Below are 15,286 nucleotides of genomic sequence, written 5' to 3'. Positions count from 1 at the left end.
CATTGCACGGCGGGCCGGGGAAGATTGAGAATGAGTTCACCAATTGTAGCCTAACGAGATAAGGATTTGCGATGCACTGACCAATGATGTTAAATTGTTTGGGGCGCACAAGGGTCCCCTTCTATCTACTTCACATATATTTCGTAATCTCGCAACTAACAGTCCGTACAACGTTTCTAGATTGTTTTTAAGGACCTACACTTAAATTGCCCCGACTATATGTTCTGTTTCCAATCACCAATTTCCATGGCAAAAGGTTGCACTTTTGCATAATCAATTTTGCCAGGTCTTCAACTGGCAAAACTGCAAAACAACTGTAAATTGGTATGGTTACATAGACCATCATTTCTGCTGGGCAGACGACACTGTGGCCATGTTAGGCAACACGGGGTCATAAACGAGAGTCATTATAGGTGTTATGTTTGTTTTCCAAGCTCGTGAGAACAACTAAACACTGTTGGAACGCAGAGGGACACCAACACCCTGTTGCGAAGAACCACGCGCATATTTCACGGAGCCCATTCACTTGATTAAGTGGTGAATGTGTAAAATAAGCTAAGGCATTCAATACGCACAATCAGAACGCCTTGGCACTATGATAACCAGCAGCTGAAAATGCGTGGGATGTGATGTTTGGAAGTGATGTTCAGGCGTGATGTCCACTAAATTGCATAGGCAGTGTCTACTGTCTATTGTCTCTGTCTTTAACTGGTTTGACCTTAAATAACTCGTTGTAGACTTATTATGTAAGTAAGAGACAGTCTACCATTAGTTAGTAATCTAGTATTGGCATTTACAGCGCTACTTTACGGAGAGGCGAAGAGGATAGTAAAAAAGCTTAGAGGGATAGAACCCAATCCACGTAACACTGTCTGACCTACAACTACTCAAACAACCACAGAAAGCAATCTAAGGGCGGGTGTGTGAAAGGTAATACAATAATGTAATCCCATATCAACATATAGGACCGAGTAGTTGTTTTTTGACTGAATTTGGTGATGATGTTGAAAATGATGTATATAAGATTTACCTCTGCATCTTTGTTTAGTAACAGAATAAAAACAGCCATAATGTGGTGGTGGTAATAATAATAATAATAATAATAATATTAATAATAATATGCAAATAGAAATTAATTCCAACAATAAAGAAGAGCAATCTGAAAGAAGTTTCTAATAAACATTTAGGCTATTAATGTGCAAAAAGTAATACATGTAATCAATATTGTGGGCAAACATGGCCTATTTCATCCATATTTAATACATTGAAAGTTGTGTAAAAAGTAGCAAATACTAGCAATCGCCTATTCAACCTTTAATTTGATCCATTATTTTTTAATTTAAGTCCTCTGATACGAAATAATAAGCTGTCCTATATTAGTCAAGTATGACTGTAAGTAGATAATACTCTATATCTGATGTGCTTATGCAGGGTACAACACAAAACAAAACTTTATGATTTAAGCATAACATCTACAACATATAGGCTTCACCCATGTCCCTGACATGGTATAGTCCTATATTACTCATTTTATCACTCAAATAAGGGGACATATACCTGTCATGTGATAGCATAAATTGTGACAGATCACAACAAATCAAGTTCCAAATTGTGTGTGAAAACAGTGTACTCCAAATTAACCGGAATTCACAGACCCCCGGAAATCGTGTCACATCTTGTACACAATCTAATCAAAGCGAAGCTGTCGCTGGGGGTGAATGAAAACAAACCGGCTCCTTGACAAGTGTTTCCGTAAACGTTACTGTTTCGCTAAGACAGTGTGTTGTATTGGGTGGAATGCCACTCAAAACACAAAATCAGTCATCCATGTGGTTTTGGGAAAGGTGACACCCTCTTTTCAAATAGCCACACCTCACCCTTAGTTCTACTGCACTCCCCTCGACTCCATCATCCAATGGCCGCGGCGCACCATCTCCACTGCGCGCCTCGGAGAGCGTCTGTTGGATAAAACCTTGCACAGTATTAGTAGCAGGTCGTGAACAGCTACACCACCTCTGCCTGTTGAGAGAGTATCATACCAGACGCTTTATCAAAGATTGACTTGGATCTCCCCGGCCGAGGTTTCATTTTCTCCAGTGTGGTCTAGCATTGGATAATAATAAGGATATCTGCCCGGACCTTTTTTCTGCAAGGCGAAGGTAATTATTTGCACCAATGAGGTGCTTTTGATCGTGAACGCAATGTGCAAACGGCTAGTCATGGGTACATCACTGTGTTAGCAAATGTGAATGGTTGTTAACATATTTAACAAATGGTTGGAAATGTGTAAAAGCTTAACAATGAGCAATGTTTTGGCTGATCGTTTAGTTAGAGTATCGAGTCCCGTTACATTCACTAAGTAGTGTGAGAGAGTAGTCCCTATCGAGATCCTATTATTCCTAATTGGTAGTCCCAACAAAGATCCAAAGCCTAGCCTACGATAAGCAGTGAAACGTGCTTTTTTTGTTTTGGCTTATTATATAGGCCTATATATTTCTTTAAATAAGAGCGGCGACGGGGACTTAAGACTCAAATTGAAACTGCAACGCGGGCGCTAATATATTTTAATACTATGCCACACTACGGCATAACATTACTTAACAGTATTCATAAGAACCCCATATTAACTATTACAATGTCCTCTTGCAGCAAAGAGTGCACTCAGGAACACATTCATGCCAAGCGAGGCCCCACATGGACTAAAAACATCTAATTAACTGGGAGAGAGAGAGAGAGAGCGTGGACCCTCTTGCATTTGTCAAGGACACCCAACGACAAAGACCTCAGAGATATGTCCAACACCACCGGACGAGGTAAAACACAAGATCTGAGACTCCCTTCCCTCGTATTGCTATAGTATTTTGGCGGCTAAAGAGAAGATAATCACATGCATTTAGTAGCTATTATTCAAATATAGCCTAAATAAACAGATACTTTGTTAAAATGTTCCTTAGAAAAAGCTGAAATCATTCATCAATATGAAATATTTAATTGCCAAAGCAACCAAAAAAATGCAGTACAGGCATTTTTTGTCATGCAGTACATGACAAAATATTTCAGAGACCTTGACAGAAATCAGCCTTTAATAGTTTATGCTCAGGCGTTGACAACGGAATAAATTCATAATCCCTGTAATTATTTTCTATCCAAGTTTCGTTAAAAATACCTAACATTATTCACCGGGATTTCTAATGGCATGAAAACGAAAAGCTTTTAAAGTAATTGAGTGATTATGCTGATAATAAACTGTATTTCAGCAACAACGACATTTTGGCCTACGGGTGCTTATGAAACACTTGAATAGTGTTTGTTGTTTCATTCTCTAATACATTGACATTATTCATACTGAATAAGGACCTTATTAACAGAAACAGGCTATGTTTTGTTGTAATATCTGTATACCCACAAATTCTGAATACATTAGCAAAGTTGAGTAGTCCATGGCTGGTTATACAGTTTATAAAGTTTATACAGCAATGTTTCTCTTATCAGAGCAGAGATCAGCTAGGAAGGCCAAGAATCTTAGTCAATAAAAACCGAATGATCAATAATTTAATAACATGTGCACCTGTCTTTATACACTGTTATTACATTTATTTTCCTTAATTTCAGGGTGATCTTTGTAAAAGGTATGACAAAATGTCAATTAATGAATGTAACATTAAAAAAATCGAACAGTCAATGATCAGGCCAACAATTCTGAAAGTTGAACCTGGTGTTATAAATCCAGCGTGTATTTACTAAACAAAAATAACTGATTTTCCTTCTCTCGTGGAGGGTTTTCAAGTTAATTGGACGTTAGTTTAGCTGACAGATATAGATTTGGGCCAATCCGTGGTCATTGTCACTTCAATTGTGCCAATGATGGAACGGTGGGGAGCTGAATGGTATGGCTTGTTTACGTTTCACCCGGTCTACCCCGCGGCATAAATTATGACACCCTCTTGTCGCCTCAGACGCGCCATCTTCTTTCATGTTATCATAGCACCCGCTGTCAGGGGTTACAATAACCGTTCAGAAGTTACAGTGCAGCATTGCACCTCAGAGGTTTTGGGGTTATTGGGTTCCGTTTGGCTCAGTTGGTAGAGCATTGCGCTTGCAACGCCAGGGTTGTGGGTTCAGTAAGGGAAAAGTACGAAAATGTATGCACTCACTATAAGTCACTCTGGAAAAGAGCGTCTGCTAAATTACCAACATTTAAATGTTATGGGTCTAATCAAATTACGTGACAATATTGTTTACAATTGTTAGGAGTAGCCTATAGGATAGTCAACCGAAGTTGTCAAATATAGGCAATCGATCTCTAGTGGCTGATACATAATTGTACCTTATAGCCTGTGAGCATCTTCATTTATTGTGTTAGCAGACGGACATACCACAACAAAACTGCTTTTTTTGGGGGGGGGGGGGGGGGTCAAAATTTTCTTTTAAAACTGCTTATTTTGAATTTAGACTGAATTATGGGTTGTGCTAATCGTGGTCAGTGGCCACACTTTCATTCTATAACCTAATGGCGAGTTAGTGGAATAAAACAAAATATATAAAGAGTAGGCTATCATATAGGGACTAAAGTGCAGTGTAACAGAAATGCTGCATTATTGAAGTTCATGTGAAACTAAAATGGAAATTGAGAGGTTCTGCAATAGTTTGTGTGGGCTATATTATATTTAATATAAGGTTAGAAGTTACACACACACACAAAATAGGTGAACAAAACCATTTTTTTCAGGTATGGTAGATATTTCCTCTGGCATTTGAACGGCTCCTTATGCTACATTGTAGATTGTGTTCTCAATCCAAATGTGTACATACTCATCCCAAAGGCTAGGCCTTTACGCCTATTACAGTAGGCCTAGTTCCCGCATCATTTGAAGTCTAGAATCAATCAAATTATATATTTCACAGTGGATTATAAATTCGAATCCATTTTGAGGAGGAAAACCATGCAAGGGGATTATTTATTTTAAGGGAAACAACCGAAAGAATGAATGGCATCATTACAAATTACGCGAAATGGAGACAATATAGGCTATTAATTGTGCAATTAGGATAAATCGTCTTTATGAGGGATTTTTGTTTGTGTGTGTGTGTGTGTGTGTGTGTGTGTGTGTGTGTGTGTGTGTGTGTGTGTGTGTGTGTGTGTGTGTGTGTGTGTGTGTGTATGTATGTGTTTGTGTGACAGAAGAGAGAGAGAGAGAGAGAGTGCACGCGCGTGTGTATATGCGTGTGTGTTTATTCCCTTGGGGTTGCTCAGCTTTAATATCCTGCAGGTTGGTGAAGCTTGGCGGGGAGATTTTTACACACTCCGCTAGCACTGTTAATGGTGCTCCTGCTCCCCACCCAGCCTCGTCCGGCCTCCGTTTGATGTGGAAATAAAAGCTGGGAAAGGGCTGAGAAAAGAGCAAGGCGAGGAAGCAAGCTGCTGAATGGGTTAAATTAAAAGCAATGGGATTCTTACAAAGTCACTGATGCAGTCTATAGAAAGACAGAGAAGCTGCTGACAACTTTCAAAATGACATGGCAAACCCTTTCCCCAGCTTCATTTCCAAGTCCTCATAAAAGGAGAAGTCGATTTTTGATTTTGTAAATTAAAATGGTCAACTATAACTAGAACATGTATTACCTGGTGTAGTCTAAGCCTATGGTAGGCTATTCATTTTAGCATCGACCCAAGGGAATACATTTTATTCTACAAATGAATATGCATGCGCATTATCTCGAGCATATTGGTGAACCATAATAATTGTATAGGCCTATAGGGAAAATGTTCATAGGAATCACTATTTCATTCATCCCTATAGTTCAAATACAGACGATGGACACGTTCTGCCATAGACTACTTCACTCTCAATGTAATATTTTTTTAATAATAACCGCATTATACCAACTGACTACCGACAGCCCATCGATGTGTTTAGACGAGAAGAAATGTAGTGAGTATGCTTGCACGCAAATAGGCTATCAATAACCTGATTTACACCACACAAATGCTATTTGACTTAATATAGCTATTGTAAATGATCAACCTGCTCACGATGTAGGCTACATTTTTCTAATGTAAAAAAACGAATTATTGCCATTTATTTTGCGTAATTGTAAATGTGATAAACATGCCTGTCAGAGAGGTGGTTTCACATTGAACTTGGTGCTATAGCCTATAGAAGCCCATTATCCTCGCAGATATTCTTTTTTTTTTTACGAATAATTGACCAAATCGTGGAAAAATAAACTCCAAAATATAACATTATGATAAATAATTGACTTTGTCATTTAGGTTATAGAATTGTAGCTTAGACAGTATCACTTCAGGGCATTTTGAAATCGAAATGATGGCAATATCGTATCATTGTGCATGTGAGCTGTTTTTCCATGCCGCTTGCCAGAATGGGCCTAAATTATGCATGGCCTATGGGCCCCAAACTCCTACATAAAAAATGACAAACGCGTAAAATTCTCCGCTTTATAACGTTTAATGTGACATTCATTCATATCAAAGTTAGGATAAACTTACTTCCTCTGCGAGACATGACTACCTTCTCTCGCTGCCTTGTGTGTCCCATAGGAAACCCAAACCCGGAGAGAGGAATCTAGAGGTCAGAAGCAGGATTGAGAACATCTAGAATGTGGAAGACTTACACAGAGCTGTCTAGACCAGAGGCTGTGAAATTTCTAGCTAGATCCGACTTAATTGGTCAGTTACCCTCTTTTACCACTCTTTTAAAACAACACTGAATTATGCATGATAAATTGACAAAATATATTCTGCCATGTGCATCATTCACATCTCTGTCATCATTTTTATATAGCCCTTTTAAGATCTGTACCCGGGTTAGTTTGATAGCTAGGGGCTCTATTCAATCTGTATCGCTGAAGCGTTACAGATTGCGCTCTAGAAATGTAAAGGTAATTTCCGATTGAGCCAACATAGCCTGTACAGCGTTTAGCGTGAATACAGTCTCCGCTAACGCGGGAACCTTTCATTTACATTTCAATTACTCTGTAATGCTGAACTTCAGCAATATAGATTGTGTAGACCCCTATGCTACTGTAAATTATAGTTTAGTGAATCATTTTTTTGTCCAACATTCATATCAATTACCTGTAAACTTGGACACACCAAACATGCCTGTCTCCTCAACATAAAAAAAACGAAAATTAAATAACTTTATTTAAAACAATACAGTGAAACAAATTCCAGGAAATATATGCTCATTGTTATGTTCATGACCTACACAATTTTGTGTGCTGAATTGTCGCACCAGGTTCAATAACATCTTCTCTTGGAAACCCAAAGGACCCACCTTTTATCATTTTTTTTATTGCATTCTGAAAATGATATTGCCAGTGGATGCCTAAATAATATGTGATTTATTTGATCAATTCATCTGTCGTATCAAGGTCAGAACATTAGGTGCCAAGTAAGCCCTGTCACAGACCAAACAAATAGCTTGAAGTAGAACCTGCCCAGACCCAATATCAGTCTGCCCTCCCTGTGTGTGTATCCTCTGTGTGAGGTAGCGCTGTGTGTGGGTGGTAGCGTGGGTGGCAGTAAGCTCAGGTTCCATGACATTTATAAGTGTTTCATCCCCCCCTCCTCCCCCAGGTCATGGGGGTCTTAACCAACTAGGCGGAATGTTTGTGAACGGCCGTCCGCTTCCGGAGGTGATCCGGCAGCGCATCGTAGACATGGCCCACCAGGGCGTGCGTCCCTGTGACATCTCCCGGCAGCTCCGTGTCAGCCACGGCTGTGTCAGCAAGATCCTGGGACGGTGAGCACCTCATAGCACCTTTACACCTTTACACCTTTACACAACAGGGTGATACTGTGAGCAGCCCTCTATTGTGTTCTCAAGACACCTAAACCATGAACCACGGTCTCCCATTGTTAAAGTGTCTGGGTTCACTATACAGTACATCATTGGTCATGTAAATACCTATTTTTGTTCAATCCTAAATGATGACCACCCACATTCACTATATTGCTCTCTGACTGAACAAACCTCTCTCTCCTTTTCCAGCTACTACGAGACTGGCAGCATCAAGCCAGGAGTGATTGGGGGCTCCAAGCCCAAGGTGGCCACTCCTAAAGTGGTTGATAAAATAGCAGATTACAAGCGTCAGAACCCCACAATGTTTGCCTGGGAGATCAGAGACAGGCTCCTGGCAGAGGGGGTGTGTGACAGCGACACCGTGCCCAGTGTTAGCTCCATCAACAGGTACTGACTAACCTCTACATTATGCTATGTGTAAACCAATAAATATCACTAAGTGGGCCTTTAAAATAAGAACTGTGATGTCTTAAATCGTGTTAAACAAGTGTATAGAACTTGAATTAGCAGAACAAACGCAGATGTAAAGTATGTGGTGCAGTAGATTTTACACTGTTATCTAATAAACACATTTCACTGCACCTATCTGGTATGTGACAATAAAACGTTGATTTATTATTACTTATAATCTCTGCTCTTTATTCCAGAATAATCCGAACCAAGGTGCAGCTGCCTTTCAACCTGCCTCTGGACGGCAAAGGCCTAAGCCCAGGACACACACTCAGTGAGTCTCTACAAACACGCACGCATGCACGCACACACACACACAGAGAGAGAGAGAGAGAGACAGACACCCACACAAACAGGCACACACGCACACACACCCTTGTCATTAACAAAGCACTAACACTCCCCCCACTCCAAGCACCAACACACGCCTTCACTAAGGCCTAGCATTATGATCTGATCATGTAGTATTTAGCCTAAAGAAACTCCATGCTTAATGGCTCGTAAGATTAAGCGCTAATGGTCAACGATAATATTGCAGTAATAATAGTCCGTTTTCCCTTTCTGTCTGTCAGTCCCCAGTTCAGCTGTCACTCCCCCAGAGTCGCCCCAGTCCGACTCCCTGGGCTCCACCTACTCCATCAGTGGCCTGCTGGGGATACCACAGCCCAGCCAAGAGGGCAAGAGGAGCCATGATGACAGTAAGTACCCACAAATTCTCATGCAATCCCAAATCCTGATGTTCTATCCTCCTCTCACATTTTATAATTATTTTTATGGAATTCAATAAGATTCACTCTGACAATTTATTCTACCATAATTTATGTACAAACTCAAATAGATTCAATAAATTCTCAATATAACCCCCCCCCCCCCCCTCTCTCTCTCTCTCTCTCTCTCTCTCTCTCTCTCTCTCTCTCTCTCTCTCTCTCTCTCTCTCTCTCTCTCTCTCTCTCTCTCTCTCTCTCTCTCTCTCTCTCTCTCTCTCTCTCTCTCAGGTGACCAGGAGAGCTGTAGACACAGTGTGGACTCTCAGGGCAGCGCGGGCGTTCCTAGGAAGCAACTGAGACCAGAGCACTTCCCCCCGCAGCACCTGGACTGTGGCTTTGACCGCCACCACTACCCACCAGACTTCAGCTCTGCAGCAGCCAGCAAGACCGAGCAGGTACAGTGGCCTACATGTCACATTGGCACTGAGAGGTGGAGTCTGCTTAACTCCACTGCAAAACATTTCTTGGCATGGGAAACATATGTTTACATTGCCAAAGCAAATGAAATAGATAATAAACAAAAGTGAAATAAACAATAACAAATTAACAGTAAACATTACACTTACAAAAGTTCCAAAAGAATAAACACATATCAAATGTCATATTATGTACATATACAGTGTTGTAATGATGTGCAAATAGTTAAAGTACAAAAGGGAAAATAAATAAACATAAGTATAGGTTGTATTCACAATGGTGTTTGTTCTTCACTGGTTGCCCTTTTCTTGTGGCAACAGGTCACAAATCTTTCTACTGTGATGGCACATTGTGGTATTTCACCCAGTAGATATGGGAGTTTATCAAAATATTGTGTAATCTGAGGGAAATATGTGTCTCTAATATGGTCATATATTTGACAGGAGGTTAAGAAGTGCAGCTCAGTTTCCACCTCATTTTGTGGTCAGTGTGCACATAGCCTGTCTTCTCTTGAGAGCCAGGTCTGCCTTCGGCAGCCTTTCTCGATAGCAAGGCTATGCTCACTGAGTCTGTACATAGTCAAGATTTCCTTATTTATTTGAATTCCCCCCTCTCCTTTTCACACACAACACACGCTCACGTACAAATGGTTAATCCGCTTTATTCTCCACAGACTGTGTACCCTCTCTCGCTCATCAATGGCAGCCTAGAAGACGGGAAGACCAGCCTCTCAACATCGAGTGCTGCTATTGGTCGGAATCTGGCAGCGCACCAGGGCTACACTGTGGTGACAGGTAAGACTCTAACGATGGAAGGTGCCATCTCACCCCACACAAAGATCAGCACTCAAAGATGAAGAAAAACTGAACTGAACTGAACACACATGGAAACATTAGCATATTTCAACACCCAATTCACAAAGGCAGTTATTTTAAATATCATAATGCATTCATAATCTGTGAATGTAATAGCAGTCTGTTTAGGCATGTATACTCCGGACTGTATCCACTGCGGTTGTCATCAATCTGATAATAGATCTTGTTTCCAACCCGAGCTATCACAGCAGTTGATGTTTATCTCTGCAGTGCAGCCACATTTTAGCTTGCCGTGCCTGCTGATGCGTTGTACAATTAATTTGGCCTATTATCACGAGCTGCCCAAAGCACCCTTTCAAGTTTAATTTAAAACAGACGTACAATATGTGCTGTATGTCTAATGCAGTACCCATTCACTCGTCATTTGTTTCAAGCATTCATTTCAGCTTCCTGGCTAATTCTGCTTTGTATTTGTTAATCCATTCATTCATATTAGTTAATTCCATTTTATTTAATTTTCTCACCCATCCACCCACTGGCCATGCCACCTCAGACCCCCTACAGCCCCTCCCACTTTGTCTGAAACAGGAAATGTCCCCGGAGGTGACCAGCACAAGCCCCTCCCCAAATGTGGTGGCCAACTCTGCTTTCCTAGAGCTGCAGTCATTGCAGGCCCCTGTCACTGTCAGTAGCAGCTGCAGCAGCTCCAACCATTTCCCTCATGCGTTCAACTCATTCTCCCATCATGCACCAGTGTACGGCCATTTCAGCAACCAGTCTCTCATAGCAGGTAATGAAGCATTCGTCTCACCCATTGCCACGCCCTGTAGGGGGTCCATACAGACAGTTTAGCCTACACTCGCTTATCATGTCACCTGCCACAACACACCAAACCCCATGTGCAGTACTGTACTGGAACGTCAATTGCTGTAGATGATGGTGAGCACCACTGACAGTGACAGAATTGATTTGTTTTTCATGTGTATATCCACCTGCTGCACTACTACAGTACGTGTACATCCTCAGGCTGACAGTGTGTGGTCTGTCCTCCTCTGTTTCAGGGCGGGATATGGTGAGCTCCACTCTCCCTGGCTACCCTCCTCACATCCCCTCCAGTGGCCAGACAGGCTACTCATCCTCGGCCATCACTGGCATGGTAGCAGGTAAGACTCCTGTCCCTTGACACACACAGGCTATTAGACAGGCTATGGCATCCTAAAATGGGATTTCCGAGAAAGAGATGAATGATGTCTCTACTTTCAGTTCAGCTTATATAAATGAAGTTCATAGTTTTATTTTTAGCCAAACCTGATCCTATCTGGGTTTTCCCTTGGGGAACGCTGAAACTGCATACGCTATTAGGACAAAGCACCACTGAGAAGGATTTAGACAAAAAACAAAACGTTTTTTTAGGGCAAGGCAGTGACCAAAACCAACACTAAAAAAAGCAAGGATGGGCGTGAGAGAGGGAGAGCAAAATGCTGGGAGGGAGGATTGGAGATTAACAGGAAGGCATGCTGGTTAATGAGTAGCCTGCTCGGCTGGTGAACTGCATGGCGGTGCAGCCAGGGCCCAGGGGGTACAAGAGAACAGGCTGGGGGTTCCGCCCTGCTGCTCGCACCCCCACGCCGCCCCTCTGACCACACATCACCATGGGAACCAGGGGCCCCACCAGAGGGGGGGAGAGGGTGGGGGGCCACAGGGTGGCAGGGTGGGCCTGGGTGAGAGAGAGCAGAGGAGGAGGGTCTTTGTGGTTTGTGTGTGTGTGTGTGTGTGTGTGTGTGTGTGTGTGTGTGTGTGTGTGTGTGTGTGTGTGTGTGTGTGTGTGTGTGTGTGTGTGTGTGTGTGTGTGTGTGTGTGTGTGCCTTTTTTATTTGAAGTCTGCCCTTCGAAGCGCGAAATGAGAGGGTCTGATTTATTATTTTTCTGGTGGGCTTGCTGTGAGGAAGCGTTCATACACAATTACTCACAGAAAGGGGGGGGGGGGGGGTCTGGGGGGGAGCTGGGGTATTCAATCCAGCCAACATAATTACCAATTAGATATTGGAATGTAAAAAAACAGAAGAAGAAAAAATAGAGGAGACAGAGAAAGGCTGAAAGGCTGAAGCAGGAAGTGAGGGATAGAGAGGAGAGGAGGGCATTTTGGACGGACGGAGAGGGGAGGGGTAAACGCTAAAGAGTGGAAGCAGAGACTAGCCACACGCACCAATGAGTTTAGGGATTTTACCCCCAGCCATCCACCTGGCCCATAGATTAATGGTTTACAAGATGCCCTAACCATTGGTGAATTATGAGCTAAGTCTTAGCAGATGCTGGCAAGAGGACAAACACCCTCAACTGAACGCAACAAAAAAACACTTTGAGGAATGCTGTGTCTTTATAAGAAATGTTGTGCCTGATATTGTCTAGACTGTAATGTATTTTTTTCTATACACGTACATCTGTGAATTTCTTACTGAATGATGTTTGTTACTTTATGTCTCTTAGTGTACATCTGATGTATGTGCTGTTTTGTTCCATGTCCTTGCAGGTGCAGACTACTCTGGTCAGACCTACACTCACTCCCCCTACACCTCCTACAGCGAAGCTTGGAGATTCACCAACTCCAGCATTCTCGGTGAGTCAGTCAGTCAGGCACAGTGGTGTTCAATGGGTGTTCACCCTTCATAAGTATTAAAAGCATGTACTGTAGTCTGTGTTGTGTGAGTACTGGAAGGATGAAAGATTCCACACAGGACCACACTGTTTATAAAGCTGATGTGTTGTGATTGAAGTAAACGTGACAAAATGTTCAGAATACACTTTGCTGATTAGACTGAATTGTCATAGATAAAAGTCCCAGCTTCCAATTAAATGTTTTTTTTTAATACAAACCATTCCTGTCAGGTCAAGTTTATACTTTGAACCTTATTCAATAGCTTTGAACCTAAGATACAATGAATTTGAACCTAGAGTATCAATGGGAAAACCTCAAATACAAATCCTCACCCCAACCAGGAAATAAAGTACAGTCAAACTTTTGGTTTCAGTCAGGTCACATGTATCAGGATCTCCCCTAGTCCCCATGGAAATTAGTTACCCAGTTACCAGGGGGTCTGTGCTATACCACTGCCGTCTCTTGGTGTGTACGGTAACTCTCTCTGAGCTTACCAGCCTATGAGAACTTGTGTTCTGTTGTGACTTTCTGGTCACAAGTCTGTGTGTCACCTTGAACCAGCTGATTTCACCAATTATTAACGACACCGGGGAACATAGGCAGTATTAATGCTTGTGTGTTCTGAATGCTTAATTCTATGCATAATGCAAAATATTCGGTGATATTTCTTCCATCAAGTAGACCCATACTTTAACAGAGAGAAGGTGCAAAACAGGCAGCTTTATTCATGGGACAAACTATCCAAGCAAGGCAGATTTCCATCTGAACCATCTGCTATTGTCATGTGGTTGATGGGATTAAGAAAGCCTGCTCTGCGTTGCATTGTCCCTCCTAACACCATCAAAGCCAAGCTAAAAATCAAACCACAATAGTAAACTCCTTTATCTCTGTCGCCCCCTGCAGGTTCACCCTATTACTATAGCTCGGCCTCCCGCACCGCTCCACCATCCACTGCAGCCTACGACCATCTCTAGCTCCCATGAACCAACCCTCATCAAGAGGACTGATAATGGGGACCAACAGGCAAATGCAGCAAGGGATAGGAAGCTATGAGGAGAATTGGACTGTCTCCCAATAATGGACAGGGGAGTAAAGACATCGGAGGGACATTGAAGACTTTTAGTGGCAACACTGGACCAGCTATGCTTGACCCTGAACTCATGGACAATACCTTCTCATGGCTAACTAATTCATTATTTATTTGTTTTTAATGACAGCCTCATCCAGGGTGACTTGATACGTTTACACATGACATTCTAAACACTGTAATACATTTGGGCAACTGATGTCTATGACTTTGTCAGTGGCAAAGGCCTGAAACCTGCATTGTGTGTACATCGCTCCAAAGCTGTTTCACCAAAGACTTTATTTGTAGCACATTTTGCAACACTCTGACATGTGACTTTGACTTCATGACATCACAGGATATTTTGGTGGCACAGTACAGTAAAGGCTTTTTTTGTGAAGCTACTCCTGTATTTGCATCAAGTTTACAATAGTTTTATACAATAATACACACGTCCCTTTCGCATTCTAGTGTCGGTTTTTCAGGATTCTCTGTGTTGAATTCAAAATTCAGCCTCTTTGAGCTCACCACCCAACAAAACCTTCCAGATCTTAAATGTAGTATAGTGCCAATAGTTTGAATGAGGAATACAGTCCCACGTGGTATCATTCTCATAGCAAAATGTCCTCATGTCCTTGTCAAAGAAAATGTGTTCCATGAATTGAACTGTCTGGGTTACTCTTGTTTGGCAATATGTATATATTGTAAATGGCAAACTGCTCTTGAGAAAGAAATGCAATTTTATCAGAAGGATGATTTGGGGGTGAATATTGTGGGGATTAATGACTGAGTATCTGATAAACAAAACAACTTAAAAAAAAAATTCTTTATAATAATTCGAGTTTGTTGTCATGCTGATGTTTAGTATGAGAACTGTGACTAAACCGTTTTTTTTCTTATACTGTTATTAATATTATTGAAGATGTAAATATGGAATTTCTAAATAATTATTTTAATTAAATAAAGCATGACTAAGTGATTCTGCATTGCATTCTTTTCCCCACATGTTTGCACATCTAATGAGTCACGAGAACATTTAAATTAGAATAAAGTCCTATTAATATCCTTAGAATCAACTGACAAAAAATAAGAAACCCGTTTCTATTAAAGTCTTTATAGTTTGAGTGTTGTGGCATGTCGTATGCAGTGCATGAACAAACATAGGCCTACACAAAGCTCCCCACTGCCTCCATCACAATAAGGAATGGACGTCACAATGAGAGGATCATTGTTTCATCACAATGTTGTTTGATGCTGCACAAAGCTCCTATTGTCTAATAATCACA

General features: G+C 41.5%; 1 protein-coding gene across 5 annotated transcripts; it reads left to right on the top strand.

The window, feature by feature from the left end:
• Nucleotides 1–1,906: 1,906 nt before the first annotated feature.
• Nucleotides 1,907–14,975, top strand: LOC129863920 (paired box protein Pax-8-like). Of its 5 annotated transcripts, none has more exons than XM_055936344.1 (12): nucleotides 1,907–2,159; nucleotides 2,650–2,813; nucleotides 7,604–7,769; nucleotides 8,019–8,216; nucleotides 8,477–8,553; nucleotides 8,852–8,977; nucleotides 9,275–9,441; nucleotides 10,137–10,257; nucleotides 10,832–11,068; nucleotides 11,340–11,441; nucleotides 12,809–12,895; nucleotides 13,838–14,975. In XM_055936344.1, the coding sequence occupies exons 2-12, from the start codon at nucleotides 2,792–2,794 to the stop codon at nucleotides 13,906–13,908; spliced, it is 1,374 nt and encodes a 457-aa protein (XP_055792319.1). In that variant the 5' UTR covers nucleotides 1,907–2,159; nucleotides 2,650–2,791; the 3' UTR covers nucleotides 13,909–14,975. The 5 variants fall into 5 exon arrangements, with proteins under 5 accessions (XP_055792319.1, XP_055792314.1, XP_055792316.1 ...); XM_055936339.1 differs by lacking the exon at nucleotides 10,832–11,068 and adding an exon at nucleotides 6,563–6,691; XM_055936341.1 differs by lacking the exons at nucleotides 2,650–2,813; nucleotides 10,832–11,068 and adding an exon at nucleotides 6,563–6,691.
• The last annotated feature ends 311 nt before the right edge of the window (nucleotides 14,976–15,286 follow it).

Source organism: Salvelinus fontinalis, chromosome 10 (genome assembly GCF_029448725.1).
Source record: "Salvelinus fontinalis isolate EN_2023a chromosome 10, ASM2944872v1, whole genome shotgun sequence".
Lineage (NCBI taxonomy): Eukaryota > Metazoa > Chordata > Actinopteri > Salmoniformes > Salmonidae > Salvelinus > Salvelinus fontinalis.
The sequence above is the reverse complement of the archived record's forward strand: the minus strand, read 5'-3'. Positions and strand labels throughout refer to the sequence as shown.